The 22,140-nt window shown below is 44.4% G+C and overlaps 1 protein-coding gene across 5 annotated transcripts in view; it reads right to left on the bottom strand.

The window, feature by feature from the left end:
- Positions 1 to 1,159: 1,159 nt before the first annotated feature.
- The window catches only part of LOC129841548 (ETS-related transcription factor Elf-2-like), a 31,699-nt gene continuing 10,718 nt past the window's right edge, over positions 1,160 to 22,140 (bottom strand). For 2 of the 5 annotated variants that reach the window (XM_055909867.1, XM_055909868.1), the window contains exons 2-11: positions 14,051 to 14,248; positions 13,100 to 13,352; positions 7,842 to 7,967; positions 7,444 to 7,632; positions 5,446 to 5,532; positions 4,757 to 4,949; positions 4,067 to 4,462; positions 3,735 to 3,909; positions 2,185 to 2,427; positions 1,160 to 1,964 (exon numbers count right to left, since the gene is read on the bottom strand). In XM_055909867.1, coding sequence (XP_055765842.1) covers positions 1,617 to 1,964; positions 2,185 to 2,427; positions 3,735 to 3,909; positions 4,067 to 4,462; positions 4,757 to 4,949; positions 5,446 to 5,532; positions 7,444 to 7,632; positions 7,842 to 7,967; positions 13,100 to 13,352; positions 14,051 to 14,125 — 2,085 coding nt within the window. In that variant the 5' untranslated portion in view covers positions 14,126 to 14,248 and the 3' untranslated portion in view covers positions 1,160 to 1,616. Of the gene's footprint in view, positions 1,965 to 2,184; positions 2,428 to 2,853; positions 3,233 to 3,734; positions 3,910 to 4,066; positions 4,463 to 4,756; positions 4,950 to 5,445; positions 5,533 to 7,443; positions 7,633 to 7,841; positions 7,968 to 10,759; positions 11,021 to 13,099; positions 13,353 to 14,050; positions 14,249 to 22,140 lie in introns of those variants that run through there. The other 3 variants (XM_055909869.1, XM_055909870.1, XM_055909872.1) reach the window with 3 other exon arrangements.

The following is a 22,140-nucleotide window of genomic DNA, read 5'->3' as shown; positions in this document are numbered from 1 at the left end:
GGGGATGGAACCTAGAACTCTGATTAAATGGTATCATACTCCCAACCCCTGGCGCTACTAGAGTTCTGTACTCCATCTACACACTGAATTAGTCGTTTGTCAGGCGTGTGGTGAATAGTCACTCTGCACCAACCAGTTGAGCCATTGCATTTCACTGCATGTGGGTTGGAACAGGTCCCAGAGAGGGTTCCTGGTGGTGTGTAGATCACCACTCTCCTCTATGACGGTCTGTAAAAGAGCATTTACCGCAAATGCAGGAACATCGCCTTTGGAAGAGCATAATTTCATTAAACAAGACAAAACAAAAAATAATTTAATTAAAATGTTTTTTTTTATATTTCAGTAAAATCTACTTGAATACACTTTGAAACAAGAGTACAACAAAATAGAATATACTTCAAATGTTGAATATACAAACTAGTTCTGTCCGAACAGCTTTCTCCCTCTTCATTACAACTAAGAAAAACAAACTGCTACAGGAAATGTAGGGGGCAGAGCCAAGATGGCCGACGAGAGGTTCATGCTGAGGAGCTTTCCTTTTCAAAAGCTGCAGACAGTTACCATGGGGAAGTAGATGTAGTAAGCCTATGGTCAAGGCCTACTAGAACCAACCAGGTTTGGAGTCAGTTCCATTTCGTTTACAGTCAATGCTATTTTTTATTTTTTTTTATCATTGAAGAGAATTAGAATGTCAGTCTATTTCCTGAATTGAAATGGATTTGACCCCAAACCCTGTAACCGACCCACGTACACGGACCTGGGCTGCAACCGACCCACATACACGAACCTGGGCTGCAAACTACAATAAAACACTGTGCTTGGTACAAGATATCAAAAAGGTCAAGAAACCGTAACACAAAAAAAAAGCTACATCTGCTTATCTTATAAACAATGCAATGAAAAATAAAAACCAATCGTTCTAAGGCTGTTTTGAATTTAATTCCCCTAAACTGTATAATAGTTATATACATATAAAGTCCCTTTTGGCTTTTTATTTCCCCTTTGTAAGAGCTGATCCTAGAACAGCCCGCAGTCTTTCCTGTGGTGTGTTTCTGCACTGGGAATCTGCACAGTGATCAGGCAAATAAAATGCTGGTCGTACGCACAAACGTTTCTACACAAACCCCCCTCCATCTCACTCCTTTTCTTTCCAGTTCACGTTTTTATAATTAGCCTTTTGTTTAGTGTTTTTTTTCTGTTAAGTTTGTATTTTTCATTGTAGCTTAGTTAGCTAGTGTCTCGTCTGTCAGAAACAGAAAACGACGTAGTGATTTAAGTTGGACTTGGTCCCTTTTTCTGAAGGAGATTCTTCCCTTTTGAAAAGTCATTGCTGGGTTCCTTTGTTGGCTGGGTGTCCTACGGTATTGTACGACTCAAATGACACCCTATTCCCTACAGAAGAAGGGTACTGTATAGGGAATAGGGGGCCATTTGGGATGCGCCCTGGTTCTCCATGGAGATGAGGCTGTGGTTGGAAGGTAGACCACCCCAGGGTAAATCAGAGGTGGTTGTGGGTCTTTATAGTCTCTCAGACTGTCATGTAGAAAAAGAAGAACAAACTCCTATCTGGGCAAAAACCTGTACAAACTACGAGGTGTGTGTCCGTACTTGTGACCTCAACACTCCGGATCTTCTGATTTGATCTCAGGCAGGACCTCTTCTGATTGGACGACTACCGGGATGATCTCCGGTGCTTCCGGTAACGCCGTCTGGACGGGGAGGGCCTGTAGCGACACCGTTTGAACGGTCAGCGTCTTGGCTTGCTGCTGCGGCGGTTCTCTCGTTGCCGTGGCAGATCTCTTGATGACGCCGCTGATGATATGGGATGCCGCCACCGGAGCGCTCTGATTGGCTGTCGTCGTCACGGTGACAACTCCGGTCCCGCCACCTTGCGTCGTCGTGACGATATGATGTGTCTGTTGTTGATGATGATGCAGCGTTGTGGGAACAGCCAGCCTCATCACCTTGGTCACAGGGGATACAATTTGTAATTACATAAATGAAGACAATGTTTGAATTTATAACAAAAATAAATACAAATAAATACACAAAAAACACATTTGAAGTCTGTCCCAAATGCAATACTTTTTTACTTGCATTTCAGTATCTTGTGATGTTTCAAAGTATGTTTCCCAATTTCTAGCTTAAAATGGCCAATAAAAACTATATATTTTTTAAAGTCACCTGTGTCCCTGCAGCCATGGTAGCCATGGTCACATGAGGTGCCAGGGCTCGTACCCCCCAGGAGTTTGTCCCGCCCAGGAGAGAGATGCTGCCCGGGGAGCCCCCCAGGCCAGGCTTGGTCTGCTGCTGGTACTGGGCCAGCTGGTGGGCTGGGATGGTGATGATCTTAGCCAGTTGGACCGTGATCTTGTCTCCGTTCTCCGCTGTGGCTGGAACCATGGTGGGGATGGTCTGGATTACAACCTGGAGAGAAGAGATGAACAGGTCTACACATTCTAGATCTATACAGAGTGATGGGACGGTCTGGTTTACAACCTAGAGAGAAGAGATGAACAGGTCTATACATTCTAGATCTATACAGAGTGATGGGATGGTATGGATCACAACCTGGAGAGAAGAGATGAACAGGTCTATACATTCTAGATCTATACAGAGTGGTGGGGGGGGGGGTCTGGATTACAACCTGGAGAGAAGAGATGAACAGGTCTATAAATTCTAGATCTATACAGAGTGGTGGGGGGGGGGGGTCTGGATTACAACCTGGAGAGAAGAGATGAACAGGTCTATACATTCTAGATCTATACAGAGTGGTGGGGGGGGTCTGGATTACAACCTGGAGAGAAGAGATGAACAGGTCTATACATTATAGATCTATACAGAGTGGTGGGATGGTCTGGATTACAACCTGGAGAGAAGAGATGAACAGGTCTATACATTCTAGATCTATACAGAGTGGTGGGGGGGGTCTGGATTACAACCTGGAGAGAAGAGATGAACAGGTCTATACATTCTAGATCTATACAGAGTGGTGGGGGGGGTCTGGATTACAACCTGGAGAGAAGAGATGAACAGGTCTATACATTCTAGATCTATACAGAGTGGTGGGATGGTCTGGATTACAACCTGGAGAGAAGAGATGAACAGGTCTATACATTCTAGATCTATACAGAGTGGTGGGGGGGGTCTGGATTACAACCTGGAGAGAAGAGATGAACAGGTCTATACATTCTAGATCTATACAGAGTGGTGGGATGGTCTGGATTACAACCTGGAGAGAAGAGATGAACAGGTCTATACATTATAGATCTATACAGAGTGGTGGGGGGGTCTGGATTACAGCCTGGAGAGAAGAGATGGACAGGTCTATACATTCTAGATCTATACAGAGGGGGGGTCTGGATCACAACCTGGAGAGAAGAGGTGAACAGGTCTATACATTCTAGATCTATACAGAGTGGGGGGGGGTCTGATTACAACCTGGAGAAGAGATACGGTCAGGAACAGGTCTACTCATTCTAGATCTATACAGAGTGGGGGGGGGGGGGTCTGATTACAACACGGGCAAAATAATTATGATGTAGAAGGTAAAGGATTAGATCTAGTCATTTTAATTTAATGAGATCAAAAGATAATATGGTTTCCAAGATTCCAGTTTTGAATCGTGGACTTGATGGTTAGGATGAGGCGTGCCTGCGTAGCTCAGTCAACCGGTCCACTCTGTCCACACTACAGAGCAGCTAGCTGACACACCAACTGCCGTGGTTACCCACCTTCGGTTGGGCGTTCGCGTTGCCCGTTGCCGTGCCGATGGGAGAGGCGTTGGCCAATTGGTAAGTCGTTCGGCCTCCCGACATCCCTGGCGCCTGTTGCACGGCAACCGTTGAGATCTTCTGGCCCAGTGACGTTGTCATGACTACAGGCACTTGCATGGCAACCCGTACAGTCCTGGGGACGGAAACAATAACAAAATGGAGTCAGTGACAAAGTTTTGTAAATACAAACCTACTAGATATCACTAGATAGATAAAGTATTTTACATTCAGCATGAAACCCCCAGAGTGAATTGTATGTTTTAGGGTCAGTATTAGGGTGTCTCTCTAACCTGGGTCCTGAGGAAGTGGGGATGATGGCCGTGTGAGAATGCTGCGTCTGGGTTCCGTCTGGCGCCGTGGAAATGGTCACTATCCTCGGAACCCCCACTGCCGCCCCGCCCCCCGTCATCACCGCCTTGTTGCCCTTAGCAACCGGAGGATGGACCACGGTTCTAGTCCCACCCCTCAGGATGGTGGGCGTCGTGGCGAGCTCGGCCACATTCAGTATCGTCTCCGACGAGGGCAGGACTCTCTCGTGGTAAGACTTCTCTGAGCCAATAAGATCGTCCGATCTGGAGTCGGCCTTGTCGTCCTCGATGACAACGATGTTCTTGGGCATCTCCTTGAACTGGTAGACCAGCCGCTGACCTTCGACCTTGGCCAGTATACCACGCTGGTAGTAGTACCTGGTAGAGAGGGAGGCAGAAGGAGAGGGAGGGAGAGACAGAGAGGGGGGGCAGAGGGAGGGGAATAGAGGAGGGAGGATAGGGGATAGTTGAGGGGGATGATAAAGTTCAGACTGAACTGGAAGTGGCATCCAGCCGGGCATAACTGACAAACACTAATGTTCCTCAGAGGAACTCATCCAACCAACAGTATTCCCCAAACCAACAACCTACACATCTAACTCAGTTAAACCCTCTTTCACAGTCAATGCCAGTCCATTTCAAGTGCTAGACGGTTGTAGGGTAAGTCCTCACCTCAGAGCCCGTCCCATGGTCTCATAGTTCATGTCAGGTTTGTTCTTGTGTTTACCCCACAGCTTGGACACGGCCTTGGAGTCCACCAGCTTGAAGATGCCCTTCTCCCTCTGAGTCCACTTGATGTACCTGGGACACGTGTTCTTGTCCTGGAGTAAGTCTAACAGGAACTCCCACAGGTACGTGGTGCTGCCTGGGGGAACAGAGACAGACAGGTCCGTCAACAGGGAGACAATATTTATCCCTCTCTCTAAGTTCACAGGCTTAAACAACAGGGAGACAATATTTATCCCTCTCTCTAAGTTCACAGGCTTAAACAACAGGGAGACAATATGTATCCCTCTCTCTAAGTTCACAGGCTTAAACAACAAGGAGACAATATTTATCCCTCTCTAAGTTCACAGGCTTCAACAACAGGGAGACAATATTTATCCCTCTCTCTAAGTTCACAGGCTTAAAAAACAGGGAGACAATATTTATCCCTCTCTCTAAGTTCACAGGCTTAAACAACAGGGAGACAATATTTATCCCTCTCTCTAAGTTCACAGGCTTAAACAACAGGTTAACGTCACAAAGAATATGGTTGATGAAAACTTGGTTGTGGTAAAATGAAGTCCAAACCCCTAATCAACACATGAAATCCTAGGAGTTTATGTATGTGTCATTTCTATATATTTGGTGTGTCCCACCTTTTCCTTCTCTGGGTTTCTTCTTGATGCCGAGGTCCGGGGATCCGTTGGACACAGCAGGCTGGTGAGTCTTTGGCTTCCTCCCTGCTACACAGACACGATACCAATAAAGTTCTTCAAACTAAATCAAATCAATTGACATTTGTCGAAGACATGAGCATTTCACATTGCGTGCAATCTCCCAATATGCCAGTAGATGGCGCTCTTTCTGTCTATAAGACACAGCCAGTCTGACAAGTCAGTCCTATTTACCATCAACATCCTGTCTGCAAGACACAGCCAGTCTGACAAGTCAGTCCTATTTACATCAACATCCTGTCTACCAGATACAGCCAGTCTGACAAGTCAGTCCTATTTACCATCAACATCCTGTCTGCAAGATACAGCCAGTCTGACAAGTCAGTCCTATTTACATCAACATCCTCTCTACCAGATACAGCCAGTCTGACAAGTCAGTCCTATTTACCATCAACATCCTGTCTACCAGATACAGCCAGTCTGACAAGTCAGTCCTATTTACATCAACATCCTCTCTACCAGATACAGCCAGTTTGACAAGTCAGTCCTATTTACCATCAACATCCTGTCTGCAAGATACAGCCAGTCTGACAAGTCAGTCCTATTTACATCAACATCCTGTCTACCAGATACAGCCAGTCTGACAAGTCAGTCCTATTTACCATCAACATCCTGTCTACCAGATACAGCCAGTCTGACAAGTCAGTCCTATTTACCATCAACATCCTGTCTACCAGATACAGCCAGTCTGACAAGTCAGTCCTATTTACATCAACATCCTGTCTACCAGATACAGCCAGTTTGACAAGTCAGTCCTATTTACATCAACATCCTGTCTACCAGATACAGCCAGTCTGACAAGTCAGTCCTATTTACCATCATTATCTTTATAGTACGGTTATCATTAAAACCATTTAGGCTCTTTAGCATTACTTTGATGTCTTAATCAACAGCCGGTGTCTTAATCAACAGCCGGTGTCTTAATCAACAGCCGGTATCTTAATCAACAGCCGGTATCTTTGGGTAGTATTATGGAAAGTTTCTTGATTTCTCAGTGGATAGCCAGTATTCTATTCTGTCTTAGAGTCATCTTAACCTTCCTGACAGGTTGGTGGTCAGGCTCTGGTTCCTCTAGGAGGGTGACCATGTCCTCATCACTAACCTTTCTTCTTCCTGACAGGTTGGTGGACAGGCTCTGGTTCCTCTAGGAGGGTGACCATGTCCTCATCACTAACCTTTCTTCTCCCTGACAGGTTGGTGGTCAGGCTCTGGTTCCTCTAGGAGGGTGACCATGTCCTCATCACTAACCTTTCTTCTCCCTGACAGGTTGGTGGTCAGGCTCTGGTTCCTCTAGGAGGGTGACCATGTCCTCATCACTAACCTTTCTTCTTCCTGACAGGTTGGTGGACAGGCTCTGGTTCCTCTAGGAGGGTGACCATGTCCTCATCACTAACCTTTCTTCTCCCTGACAGGTTGGTGTTCAGGCTCTGGTTCCTCTAGGAGGGTGACCCCCATGTCCTCATCACTAACCTTTCTTCTTCCTGACAGGTTGGTGGACAGGCTCTGGTTCCTCTAGGAGGGTGACCCCCATGTCCTCATAACTAACCTTTCTTCTTCCTGACAGGTTGGTGGTCAGGCTCTGGTTCCTCTAGGAGGGTGACCATGTCCTCATCACTAACCTTTCTTCTTCCTGACAGGTTGGTGGACAGGCTCTGGTTCCTCTAGGAGGGTGACCATGTCCTCATCACTAACCTTTCTTCTCCCTGACAGGTTGGTGTTCAGGCTCTGGTTCCTCTAGGAGGGTGACCCCCATGTCCTCATCACTAACCTTTCTTCTTCCTGACAGGTTGGTGGACAGGCTCTGGTTCCTCTAGGAGGGTGACCCCCATGTCCTCATAACTAACCTTTCTTCTTCCTGACAGGTTGGTGGTCAGGCTCTGGTTCCTCTAGGAGGGTGACCCCCATGTCCTCATCACTAACCTTTCTTCTTCCTGACAGGTTGGTGGTCAGGCTCTGATTCGTCTGGTTCCTCTAGGAGGGTGACCTCCATGTCCTCGTCCATACAGTCTTCCGTAGACACCTCCACCACAGTCTCGGTCATCACGTCTGGACGCATCGCAGCGTGGATGAAGTCTGGGGTGGTCACACACCCTGCCGGGATGAACACATCTAGTGGGACAAGAGGGAAAACGGTAAGAAGAGAGAAAGTGTGTGTGTAGTGTGTGTTCTGGTGGATATGACGTTGTGTGAACGACAACATTCTTAAGAAATCTGAGATCTACGACATCAATGATGTCTCTCTGTTCTTGTCTCTCAGCTTATGGATGGAATATGGTGAATACAAAGAAAATATCCAAATGAGTGTGTGTGTTAGTTACCTGGGCTGCGGTCCCCTCTCAGGCTGGTAAAAGAGTCCATGTGCAGCAGAGCCTCGGCAGCCTCGATGGTCTTATCAGAACAGTAGATACTGGTGCCAGACTGTTGGTAATGGACAGACGCCTCCACTGAAACACAAAACACACGTTAGTAAAGGTGAAAAGCACCATTGCAGGTCTGTACAGCCGGTGTAGACATTTCATTACATGTACAGAGGGGTTCTGATGCATCCTGCTGGAAATAACAGTTGTGTTTGGTTACCTCAGACTGTTACCACGGGTTGGTTTTTATTGTGAAAACACTGTCGGCGTTCCACCATTAACGGTTTACTACCAAACTAAAGTTGGAGACACTTCCAGGACTTCTAAAGACTGTCAAAGCTGACATTCTCTCTCTGGCGCCCCCTAGCAACCTTTCCCTCTCCAGCTACTACGGCATAACTGATGTAGGATCAGCTGCAAATAAAAGTCCTATTCGTTACCACTATGACCTACAGCGTCAGACTGACCTTAAAACAGATGTTACAGAGCATCAAGTAACTAACTTGCCATAACTAAACTAACCATACAATAAGTATTGGTTAGAAGTCATGGTTTCCTCCTTTCCTTTGGGCCCTGGGGTTTTTCCTTATAAAATGACCCAATCTGGAAAACCCTCTGTGCCTTTGTCTTCCTCATTATGGGCTGTCTACAACAAGGGGTCTAGAGGGTTTCCTTGGACTCTTCTGGTCACGGTAAATCATTTGGTCTAGGAATTGTTTCACAAAAAAAAGTAGACAAGGAAAAATCAAGCAATTTATTAGTATAGGTATGCAGTCATTCTGAGGAGCTAGAAAACAGACTAAGCCCATGGATATGTCCAAAAATGGCACCCTGTTCCCTTTACAGTGCACTACTTTTGACCAGAGCACTATGGGCCCTGGTCAAAAGTAGTGCACTATATAGTGGATAGGGTGCCATTTGGGACCGAACCCAGGGCACCTGTTGTTGTCCCTCTCTGGGAAGCACGTCTCTGGTTACCATCACCCCTGCCCATGTTTGGCTACGCGGCAGGCACAGGGTAGGGGAGAGGGGTTATCTTTAGGAAGACTGCCTCCCCCATCCCTCTCATTCAGACCCTGACACACACACACACACACACTACCCGTTGTCCCAAGCGCAAATAAAAACTGTAGCCCCACACACACACACACACATAAACAAACATAACTACTATAAGCACCTGATAGGCCGAGCTGCACTTGAAACCAGACAGGACTACCTAAATAAACCCACCATAGACCATAACATAGGCTGGCCACTGGATACTTTGACACCGATACATAGGCTATAAATAAACATAGCCATTTGACCTGCATACTAAGATGCATTTGTCTGTAAGCATATCATACATATGGGTTTAACTGTAAAAGTCTGTAAAAAAAGTCTTATGCCTTTTCATATTTCTAGGGATTCGTTCAACAGTCAGTGTTTGGTTAAGCGAGGTTGGTTATCTGAATATTTGGTTGGGTACTGACCCGGGTTGAAATAGTACTGCTGCACTACCCTATTCAGACATTGTATTTCTTAAGAAAATGTATTAACATCTGTAAAAAGCAATTGAGTCTAAAAGTCAGCATATTTCAAAGTACAAAATGCTTGTGAATAAATATGATTTTCATCATTACTTCTCGACAAGAAAGAATAAGCTGGTACTATTTGACCGTGACAATAATAGCAAGTCCGACACAAAGTAGTGCTGTCCCCGATGACTTCCGTGTTTACACTCGCGTAGCCTTTCCCTCCAGTTCTCGAAGACGGTGAAGACGGTCTCCATCCTCACGTCACTCACTCCCCGCCCCGGACGCCATTGGATACTTCAGTAATCTACGCCCACCCATCTAGCAGCGCTCATTGGCTGGTGGGAGGATTTCGAACGCCTCACGAGCGCCGTTGGTCAAGTGGACCTGTCAATCAAGCCACAACCCGCCTAGATGCATAACAATGCTTCCGCCATCGAAATGATCCAAAAATAATTGAAAAATATCGTTAAATCAAGGAAGAAAATATATCACTCTAGCCAATGTAAAAAATATATATATAATAACCTTTGTATGCCGAACTGAACTTAAACGAGACACGATTTGCACTTAAAAATCGCTTGCGAGTAAAACGCAAAAGTCAGCATTGAGTGCACCGTTAGCAGCCACACACTTCACGGGATAAACCACTGGGCCCATACTTAGATAACGGTCCGAATCTGACTCAGAAAAACGGAACATGGCTGAAAATAGATGAGAAAAAAAGTCACAAAATGACTAGAATACAGCTTTCAACTAAATGTTTACACTCACTTCCGTGTCATTCAATGTTTGAACAAACTGGCTGTATGTGTTATTCAACAAGGAAAAATATTTCGATAGCTAATATTTCAATACAGGGATAAAATCACAACATAACTGATTCAATATAGGTAGATCATATATACAGATTGTGTATTTAAAGCCATGATAAACGCGGAATAAACATAAATCCACATGCCCTTCCGACTCAGACAGCGTGGCAAAGACGTAGGAAAGACAACACATCTACAACACTTCCTGGTTTCAGCGGGGCTCCCTCTCTGCCCGAATAACCAGTTATTATGATACACATGGACGAACAAACTATAAATCACGATATGCACGCGCTGCTACGTGCAGATTGCGGTCTAATCCGCCAGTGCTCAAAGCCAAGCGGTAATTTTAAACATTTTAAGAACGACTGAAGAAAAGCGGACATCGCCATGCAGGTTACTAAGCAAGGTGATCACTTCCTGCTTTGCCCTCCATTATTTCACGAAACTACTTAACGGATATGGGGGCGCAGCGGTCGCTAAAATAAACACATAACGTGTCAACAAACGGCCGCCGGTAGAACGAGTTCTAAATAAATTCCGTTACCTGCTCTGATGAGCAGATCGAGTTGGTTAGCGGGCCCCTCATGAAGTGAAGTCGCCATGTTCTTCCCGTGTTGCAGATTCGCATTGACTTCACACTGAAATGCAAAGGCAGCCAAAAGCTCAGATCACTCCGCCGTCACAGGAAATCTCAAATTCATCCAGACCGCTTCACAACCCCCACACCGCGGCAGACGGCTGTCCTTCCGCGCTAAACACAGGAAATCCTCGCTCTCTCTCTCGAGCTCTTGCCAAAGATGGTGGATACATTTAGATGTCCCACTCAGGCCGTTAAACATTTTTTTTTTTAATTCCTGTCTGCTTAAGGGGTGACTCTCCCATAGGCACCAATACATTAGCAGCTGGGTCTGATTCGCTTAGTTCATTGACTGTATATGAAGCAGAAAAAAAGTAGCGAGTGAGATGTCTCGCTTCCTTTTCCATCTCTGCTCTTGCATCGATCGTCAACCAAAGCAGGAAAAAAGGACAATTCCTCCATAATAGGCCCGTGCATTCAACATAAAAAAAAGCATAACAGAGCATTTTAAGACACCATTAATGTAATATATGTATTGCATTCTTAACAATGAACATTAAACTCAAGGAATAAATATTTTAAGAGCATATGAACGAGGCTTCATTTGCATTATAGCAAAACGACCTTTGGCTAAATAGGAATGATGTAAACCTGATTTTTTCTTAAATCTCTTACTAAAGTAAGTAAAAATGAAACAGTCCGCTGAGGTACAGAGTGCAGAAATGTTCAGATTGATGCCAGGGCATGTAGGTACTTAGGTCATCATCCAGTTTAATGGGTTAGTTTTCTGACTGGAGTCTAACACCAAGTCTACGCCCCAGACAACACTCAGCGACTCGCACAACAAGTCAGTCATTGTGTCAGCAACCAATGACGGAATATAAAAAGGGAAGAAAAACAAGGATTTAAAAAATTAAAATATGTTACTTTAGACACTTTGAGGGAATGCGCACACACCGTTGCCTGTCTGCTTACATGGCTGGACAACACTCCTTTCCAAAGAGAAAACTTCAGAAATAATGAAATAAATACCTCACTTTTTAAATCTTACATGCTTTTGGTTTGGTATGTTCCCCCCCCCCCCCCCACCTTGTCCAACTAACTACAGGCTATAGACTGTCTGCCTAACCTTTTTGCCTAACTCAATCAATCAAATGTATTTATAAAGCCCTTCTTACATCAGCTGATGTCACAAAGTGCTGTACAGAAACCCAGCCTAAAACCCCAAACAGCAAGCAATGCAGGTATAGAAGCACAGTGGCTAGGAGAAACTCCCTAGAAAGGCCAGAACCTAGGAAGAAACCTAGAGAGGAACCAGGCTATGAGGGGTGGCTAGTCCTCTTCTGGCTGTGCCGGGTAGAGATTATAACAGAACATGGCCAAGATGTTCAAATGTTCATAGATGACCAGCAGGGTCAAATAATAATAATCACAGTGGAATCACAACTGCAATCAATGTATGTTTACAACTTCCAAACAGTACACTTTGGACTTTTATGTACTACAGTGGACAGCCACAAGAGGGCGATATCTACTGGCAGACAGGCCTTACATATCCGCTTTCTGAGTTTCCTAGCAACCACACCAAAGCTGTGAGTGACTGTAGTACTGTGGATGAAGCTGTGGAAAATAATGTACATCTCCCCAAATGAAGATAACACCTGGAAACTGGTGTGGGCTGTGTATGTCAAGTGAATGTAAAAATCTAAGTGTAATACTTCACTATTCCCCTCTTAGCTTTATTATCAACAACTAGTGCCAAAGCTGAAAGCTGTCCCACTTCTATTCTTATTTTACTGAGTGTGTATTCAGGTTGTATATAAAAAAGGTACATGTATGTATGTATGTATGTATGTATGTATGTATGTATGTATGTATGTATGTCAAAAGTTTGGATACACTGACTCATTCAAGGGTTTTTATTTATTTGTAGTATTTTATACATTGTAGAATAATAGTGAAGACATCAAAACTATGAAATAACACATATGGAATCATGTAGTAACTAAAAAAGTGTTAAACAAAACAAAATATATTTGAGATTCTTCAAAGTAGCCCCCCTTAACCTTGATGACAGCTATGTACACTTTGTTGAACACTTTTTTGGTTACTACATGATTCCATGTGTGTTATTACATAGTTGTGATGTCTTCACTATTATTCTACAATGTAGATAATAGTACAAATAAAGAAAAACGAGAAGGTGTGTCACAACTTTTGACTGGTACTGAATGTATACATACCACTAGTATATTCAGGTTGGGTAGGTATATGGTATATGTAGGCCTGTGTGTACACCCCTCTCACCTGTCTCCACCATCTCAGTCTCCACCTCCTGTTCTTCCCCCACGTCCTGCATCAGGTAGGTCCCGTCATCGTAGACCAGAACCTGGGCAGAGAACCACTGCTCCATCCCCCTGCCTGGGACCTCCTCCACAATCACTGCTGGGTACTCCTCCTCTTCATCCAGCTCCCCGTCTGTCTCTTCTTCCACCATGTCTCCCTCCACCTCTACCTCACCGTCTCCCTCCTCACACTCCTCCACCTCACACCCTCCCTCCTGGAGAACAGGGGGGGAGGGAGTAGGACAAAGAGGAACAGAGATGGAGGGACGAGGATAGAAAAACAGAAGAGGAGAAGAGGAGCTTGGTTTAGAAAACAGAACACTTTCTCTCCTGCTATACAGTCCTCAAAGTATAGGAGACGTGTAAAGGAAGCAGCCAGTGTAGGAAACATTATGTATCGCAGCCCTGATCATGTCCTGTCTTTACGGAAAGGAGACGTGTAAAGGAAGCCAGTGAGTATGAATATTGGAGAGCAGCACCTATCTAGTCCTGTCTTTAAGGAAAGGAGACGTGTAAAGGAAGCCAGTGAGTATGAATATTGGAGAGCAGCACCTATCTAGTCCTGTCTTTAAGGAAAGGAGACGTGTAAAGGAAGCCAGTGAGTATCAATATTGGAGAGCAGCACCTATCTAGTCCTGTCTTTAAGGAAAGGAGACGTGTAAAAGAAGCCAGTCTAGGTCCTAGGTGATTTCACTGCTCATAATTCAACATTACATTTGAGTCATTTAGCCGACGCTCTTATCCAGAGAGACTAACAGTTAGTGAATTCATCTTCAGATAGCTAGGTGGGACAACCACATCTCAGTCATAGTCAGTAAATGTTTCCTCATTAAAGTAGTTATCAGCAAAGTCAAGTGCGAGCGTTAGTTCATTAAAGGTGTTTGTTACTCAGTCCAACCCTCTCACCACTCACCTGATGAGGGTCCTCCACGGCGGTGACATACTCAACCACCGCCCCTCCACTGTCAACGAGCACCACCGAGGTCATGACGCATGCCCCTCCAGGCTCGATCCAGCCCCAGCCTACTCACTGCTGCCCCCTGGCCCCACCTCGCTCTGCTGCCCCACGCTGGTGGCCTCCGGTACTGCAGCCAGGCCACAGCTCAGACCACTGAGGAAGAGACAGAAGTTATTTCAACTTTATAAAGCTAGTCGTTGAGAGCAAATTGTCTTTGGCATGGACAGGCCTACATGATGGTAAGAGAGACCTGTGGTCTAGAGAAACATCTAGTCGCTGCTCTCTTCCCCTCTTTACCACTGAGCCAGTACCAGGTTTCATACCTCTAAGGGCCTATTCCCTCTCCCTCCCTCCTTCATATCTCTAAGGGCCTATTCCCTCTCCCTCCCTCCTTCATATCTCTAAGGGCCTATTCCCTCTCCCTCCCTCCTTCATATCTCTAAGTGCCTATTCCCTCTCCCTCCCTCCTTCATATCTCTAAGGGCCTATTCCCTCTCCCTCCCTCCTTCATACCTCTAAGGACCTATTCCCTCTCCCTCCCTCCTTCATACCTCTAAGGGCCTATTCCCTCTCCCTCCCTCCTTCATATCTCTAAGGGCCTATTCCCTCTCCCTCCCTCCTTCATATCTCTAAGGGCCTATTCCCTCTCCCTCCCTCCTTCATATCTCTAAGGGCCTATTCCCTCTCCCTCCCTCCTTCATATCTCTAAGGGCCTATTCCCTCTCCCTCCCTCCTTCATACCTCTAAGGGCCTATTCCCTCTCCCTCCCTCCTTCATATCTCTAAGGGCCTATTCCCTCTCCCTCCCTCCTTCATACCTCTAAGGGCCTATTCCCTCTCCCTCCCTCCTTCATATCTCTAAGGGCCTATTCCCTCTCCCTCCCTCCTTCATATCTCTAAGGGCCTATTCCCTCTCCCTCCCTCCTTCATATCTCTAAGGGCCTATTCCCTCTCCCTCCCTCCTTCATATCTCTAAGGGCCTATTCCCTCTCCCTCCCTCCTTCATACCTCTAAGGGCCTATTCCCTCTCCCTCCCTCCTTCATATCTCTAAGGGCCTATTCCCTCTCCCTCCCTCCTTCATATCTCTACGGGCCAATGGTTGCTAAGGGCACAAGGTCCTCATTTCCTGCTCAGAGGAAGAATGATTGGACTTTGAGAGGAGGAAATACGGACTAGACACACATTTCACTTGCTCTCCTGCACACACACACATTTCACTTGCTCTCTCACCCACACACTTCACTTTCTCTCCTGTAAAAAGCAGCAGAGCTCTAGGAGGCAGAATTCTAGAAAGCAGATCATTGACAAAACATAATGACTGTTCCCTCCTCCGATTGACTAGGGACAGGTCAATACCAAAACATAATGACTGTTCCCTCCTCCGATTGACACGGGACAGGTCAATACCAAAACATAATGACTGTTCCCTCCTCCGATTGACACGGGACAGGTCAATACCAAACATAATGACTGTTCCCTCCTCCGATTGACACGGGACAGGTCAATACCAAAACATAATGACTGTTCCCTCCTCCGATTGACACGGGACAGGTCAATACCAAAACATAATGACTGTTCCCTCCTCCGATTGATACGGGACAGGTCAATACCAAACCATAATGACTGTTGCCTCCTCCGATTGACACGGGACAGGTCAATACCAAAACATAATGACTGTTCCCTCCTCCGATTGATACGGGACAGGCTGGTGTCTCCTACTGTAATGTAGTTGTATTATTACTGAGACAGGCTGGTGTTTCCTACTGTAATGTAGTTGTATTATTACAGACAGGCTGGTGTTTCCTACTGTAATGTAGTTGTATTATTAATGGGACAGGCTGGTGTTTCCTACTGTAATGTAGTTGTATTATTACTGGGACAGGCTGGTGTTCCCTACTGTAATGTAGTTGTATTATTACTGGGACAGGCTGGTGTCTCCTACTGTAATGTAGTTGTATTATTACTGCGACAGGCTGGTGTCTCCTACTGTAATGTAGTTGTATTATTACTGGGACAGGCTGGTGTCCCCTACTGTAATGTAGTTGTATTATTACTGGGACAGGCTGGTGTTTCCTACTGTAATGTAGTTGTATTATTACTGGGACAGGCTGGTGTTCCCTACTGTAATGTAGTTGTATTATTACTGGGACAGGCTGGTGTTTCCTACTGTAATGTAGTTGTATTATTACTGGGACAGGCTGGTGTTTCCTACTGTAATGTAGTTGTATTATTACTGGGACAGGCTGGTGTCCCCTACTGTAATGTAGTTGTATTATTACTGGGACAGGCTGGTGTCCCCTACTGTAATGTAGTTGTATTATTACTGGGACAGGCTGGTGTCTCCTACTGTAATGTAGTTGTATTATTACTGGGACAGGCTGGTGTCTCCTACTGTAATGTAGTTGTATTATTACTGGGACAGCTGGTGTGGTGTTCCCTACTGTAATGTAGTTGTATTATTACTGGGACAGGCTGGTGTTTCCTACTGTAATGTAGTTGTATTATTACTGGGACAGGCTGGTGTTTCCTACTGTAATGTAGTTGTATTATTACTGGGACAGGCTGGTGTTTCCTACTGTAATGTAGTTGTATTATTACAGACAGGCTGGTGTCCCCTACTGTAATGTAGTTGTATTATTACTGGGACAGGCTGGTGTCTCCTACTGTAATGTAGTTGTATTATTACAGACAGGCTGGTGTCCCCTACTGTAATGTAGTTGTATTATTACTGGGACAGGCTGGTGTCTCCTACTGTAATGTAGTTGTATTATTACTGGGACAGGCTGGTGTCTCCTACTGTAATGTAGTTGTATTATTACTGGGACAGGCTGGTGTCTCCTACTGTAATGTAGTTGTATTATTACTGGGACAGCTGGTGTGGTGTTCCCTACTGTAATGTAGTTGTATTATTACTGGGACAGGCTGGTGTGGTGTTCCCTACTGTAATGTAGTTGTATTATTACTGGGACAGGCTGGTGTCTCCTACTGTAATGTAGTTGTATTATTACTGGGACAGGCTGGTGTCTCCTACTGTAATGTAGTTGTATTATTACTGGGACAGGCTGGTGTCTCCTACTGTAATGTAGTTGTATTATTACTGGGACAGGCTGGTGTCTCCTACTCTAATGTAGTTGTATTATTACTGGGACAGGCTGGTGTCTCCTACTGTAATGTAGTTGTATTATTACTGGGACAGGCTGGTGTCTCCTACTGTAATGTAGTTGTATTATTACTGGGACAGGCTGGTGTCTCCTACTGTAATGTAGTTGTATTATTACTGGGACAGGCTGGTGTCTCCTACTGTAATGTAGTTGTATTATTACTGGGACAGGCTGGTGTCTCCTACTGTAATGTAGTTGTATTATTACTGGGACAGGCTGGTGTCTCCTACTGTAATGTAGTTGTATTATTACTGGGACAGGCTGGTGTTTCCTACTGTAATGTAGTTGTATTATTACTGGGACAGGCTGGTGTTCCCTACTGTAATGTAGTTGTATTATTACTGGGACAGGCTGGTGTCTCCTACTGTAATGTAGTTGTATTATTACTGGGACAGGCTGGTGTTTCCTACTGTAATGTAGTTGTATTATTACTGGGACAGGCTGGTGTTTCCTACTGTAATGTAGTTGTATTATTACTGGGACAGGCTGGTGTTTCCTACTGTAATGTAGTTGTATTATTACTGGGACAGGCTGGTGTTTCCTACTGTAATGTAGTTGTATTATTACTGGGACAGGCTGGTGTCCCCTACTGTAATGTAGTTGTATTATTACTGGGACAGGCTGGTGTCTCCTACTGTAATGTAGTTGTATTATTACTGGGACAGGCTGGTGTCTCCTACTGTAATGTAGTTGTATTATTACTGGGACAGGCTGGTGTCTCCTACTGTAATGTAGTTGTATTATTACTGGGACAGGCTGGTGTCTCCTACTGTAATGTAGTTGTATTATTACTGGGACAGGCTGGTGTCTCCTACTGTAATGTAGTTGTATTATTACTGGGACAGGCTGGTGTCTCCTACTGTAATGTAGTTGTATTATTACTGAGACAGGCTGGTGTTTCCTACTGTAATGTAGTTGTATTATTACTGGGACAGGCTGGTGTTTCCTACTGTAATGTAGTTGTATTATTACTGGGACAGGCTGGTGTTCCCTACTGTAATGTAGTTGTATTATTACTGGGACAGGCTGGTGTTCCCTACTGTAATGTAGTTGTATTATTACTGGGACAGGCTGGTGTTCCCTACTGTAATGTAGTTGTATTATTACTGGGACAGGCTGGTGTCTCCTACTGTAATGTAGTTGTATTATTACTGCGACAGGCTGGTGTCTCCTACTGTAATGTAGTTGTATTATTACTGGGACAGGCTGGTGTCCCCTACTGTAATGTAGTTGTATTATTACTGGGACAGGCTGGTGTTTCCTACTGTAATGTAGTTGTATTATTACTGGGACAGGCTGGTGTTACCTACTGTAATGTAGTTGTATTATTACTGGGACAGGCTGGTGTTCCCTACTGTAATGTAGTTGTATTATTACTGGGACAGGCTGGTGTTTCCTACTGTAATGTAGTTGTATTATTACTGGGACAGGCTGGTGTTTCCTACTGTAATGTAGTTGTATTATTACTGGGACAGGCTGGTGTCTCCTACTGTAATGTAGTTGTATTATTACAGACAGGCTGGTGTCCCCTACTGTAATGTAGTTGTATTATTACTGGGACAGGCTGGTGTCTCCTACTGTAATGTAGTTGTATTATTACTGGGACAGGCTGGTGTCTCCTACTGTAATGTAGTTGTATTATTACTGGGACAGGCTGGTGTTCCCTACTGTAATGTAGTTGTATTATTACTGGGACAGGCTGGTGTTCCCTACTGTAATGTAGTTGTATTATTACTGGGACAGCTGGTGTGGTGTTCCCTACTGTAATGTAGTTGTATTATTACTGGGACAGGCTGGTGTGGTGTTCCCTACTGTAATGTAGTTGTATTATTACTGGGACAGGCTGGTGTCTCCTACTGTAATGTAGTTGTATTATTACTGGGACAGGCTGGTGTCTCCTACTGTAATGTAGTTGTATTATTACTGGGACAGGCTGGTGTCTCCTACTGTAATGTAGTTGTATTATTACTGGGACAGGCTGGTGTCTCCTACTGTAATGTAGTTGTATTATTACTGGGACAGGCTGGTGTCTCCTACTGTAATGTAGTTGTATTATTACTGGGACAGGCTGGTGTTTCCTACTGTAATGTAGTTGTATTATTACTGGGACAGGCTGGTGTTTCCTACTGTAATGTAGTTGTATTATTACTGGGACAGGCTGGTGTTCCCTACTGTAATGTAGTTGTATTATTAATGGGACAGGCTGGTGTTCCCTACTGTAATGTAGTTGTATTATTACTGGGACAGGCTGGTGTTTCCTACTGTAATGTAGTTGTATTATTACTGGGACAGGCTGGTGTTTCCTACTGTAATGTAGTTGTATTATTACTGGGACAGGCTGGTGTCCCCTACTGTAATGTAGTTGTATTATTACTGGGACAGGCTGGTGTCTCCTACTGTAATGTAGTTGTATTATTACTGGGACAGGCTGGTGTCTCCTACTGCAATGTAGTTGTATTATTACTGGGACAGGCTGGTGTTTCCTACTGTAATGTAGTTGTATTATTACTGGGACAGGCTGGTGTTCCCTACTGTAATGTAGTTGTATTATTACTGGGACAGGCTGGTGTCTCCTACTGTAATGTAGTTGTATTATTACTGGGACAGGCTGGTGTTTCCTACTGTAATGTAGTTGTATTATTACTGGGACAGCTGGTGTGGTGTTCCCTACTGTAATGTAGTTGTATTATTACTGGGACAGGCTGGTGTCTCCTACTGTAATGTAGTTGTATTATTAATGGGACAGGCTGGTGTCTCCTACTGTAATGTAGTTGTATTACTGGGACAGGCTGGTGTCTCCTACTGTAATGTAGTTGTATTATTACTGGGACAGGCTGGTGTTTCCTACTGTAATGTAGTTGTATTATTAATGGGACAGGCTGGTGTTTCCTACTGTAATGTAGTTGTATTATTACTGGGACAGGCTGGTGTCTCCTACTGTAATGTAGTTGTATTATTACTGGGACAGGCTGGTGTTTCCTACTGTAATGTAGTTGTATTATTACTGGGACAGGCTGGTGTTTCCTACTGTAATGTAGTTGTATTATTACTGGGACAGGCTGGTGTTTCCTACTGTAATGTAGTTGTATTATTAATGGGACAGGCTGGTGTTTCCTACTGTAATGTAGTTGTATTATTAATGGGACAGGCTGGTGTTTCCTACTGTAATGTATTTGTATTATTAATGGGACAGGCTGGTGTTTCCTACTGTAATGTAGTTGTATTATTACTGGGACAGGCTGGTGTTTCCTACTGTAATGTAGTTGTATTATTAATGGGACAGGCTGGTGTTTCCTACTGTAATGTAGTTGTATTATTACTGGGACAGGCTGGTGTTTCCTACTGTAATGTAGTTGTATTATTAATGGGACAGGCTGGTGTTTCCTACTGTAATGTAGTTGTATTATTACTGGGACAGGCTGGTGTCTCCTACTGTAATGTAGTTGTATTATTACTGGGACAGGCTGGTGTTTCCTACTGTAATGTAGTTGTATTATTACTGGGACAGGCTGGTGTCTCCTACTGTAATGTAGTTGTATTATTACTGGGACAGGCTGGTGTCTCCTACTGTAATGTAGGTGTATTATTACTGGGACAGGCTGGTGTCTCCTACTGTAATGTAGTTGTATTATTACTGGGACAGGCTGGTGTTTCCTACTGTAATGTAGTTGTATTATTACTGCGACAGGCTGGTGTCTCCTACTGTAATGTAGTTGTATTATTACTGGGACAGGCTGGTGTGGTGTCTCCTACTGTAATGTAGTTGTATTATTACTGGGACAGGCTGGTGTGGTGTTTCCTACTGTAATGTAGTTGTATTATTACTGGGACAGGCTGGTGTCTCCTACTGTAATGTAGTTGTATTATTACTGGGACAGGCTGGTGTCTCCTACTGTAATGTAGTTGTATTATTACTGCGACAGGCTGGTGTTCCCTACTGTAATGTAGTTGTATTATTACTGAGACAGGCTGGTGTTCCCTACTGTAATGTAGTTGTATTATTACTGGGACAGGCTGGTGTTTCCTACTGTAATGTAGTTGTATTATTAATGGGACAGGCTGGTGTTTCCTACTGTAATGTAGTTGTATTATTACTGCGACAGGCTGGTGTCTCCTACTGTAATGTAGTTGTATTATTACTGGGACAGGCTGGTGTCTCCTACTGTAATGTAGTTGTATTATTACTGGGACAGGCTGGTGTCTCCTACTGTAATGTAGTTGTATTATTACTGGGACAGGCTGGTGTTTCCTACTGTAATGTAGTTGTATTATTAATGGGACAGGCTGGTGTTTCCTACTGTAATGTAGTTGTATTATTAATGGGACAGGCTGGTGTTTCCTACTGTAATGTAGTTGTATTATTAATGGGACAGGCTGGTGTTTCCTACTGTAATGTAGGAGAACAGGGCTGGGATCAATACTAATAGAAAACCCTCTTCAATTATTCAACACAGCTGACTGATCCAGGACCTGCAGACCTTATGAACAACTTGATTCATATAGTTTAGTTCACTTAACCTGTCGTGGACTAAAACAGACTCAGGACTTGTAGTGCAGAGAAGACCTTGGTCATTATTCCTATAGCCTGGTCACTAAACATATTCCTATAGCCTGGTCACTAAACACATTCCTATAGCCTGGTCACTAAACACATTCCTATAGCCTGGTCACTAAACACATTCCTATAGCCTGGTCACTAAACACATTCCTATAGCCTGGTCACTAAACACATTCCTATAGCCTGGTCACTAAACACATTCCTATAGCCTGGTCACTAAACATATTCCTATAGCCTGGTCACTAAACACATTCCTATAGCCTGGTCACTAAACATATTCCTATAGCCTGGTCACTAAACACATTCCTATAGCCTGGTCACTAAAC

This window comes from Salvelinus fontinalis, chromosome 42 (assembly GCF_029448725.1).
Source record: "Salvelinus fontinalis isolate EN_2023a chromosome 42, ASM2944872v1, whole genome shotgun sequence".
Classification (NCBI taxonomy): Eukaryota; Metazoa; Chordata; class Actinopteri; order Salmoniformes; family Salmonidae; genus Salvelinus; species Salvelinus fontinalis.
Note: the sequence above shows the minus strand (reverse complement) of the source record. Positions and strands in the feature narration are given on the sequence as shown.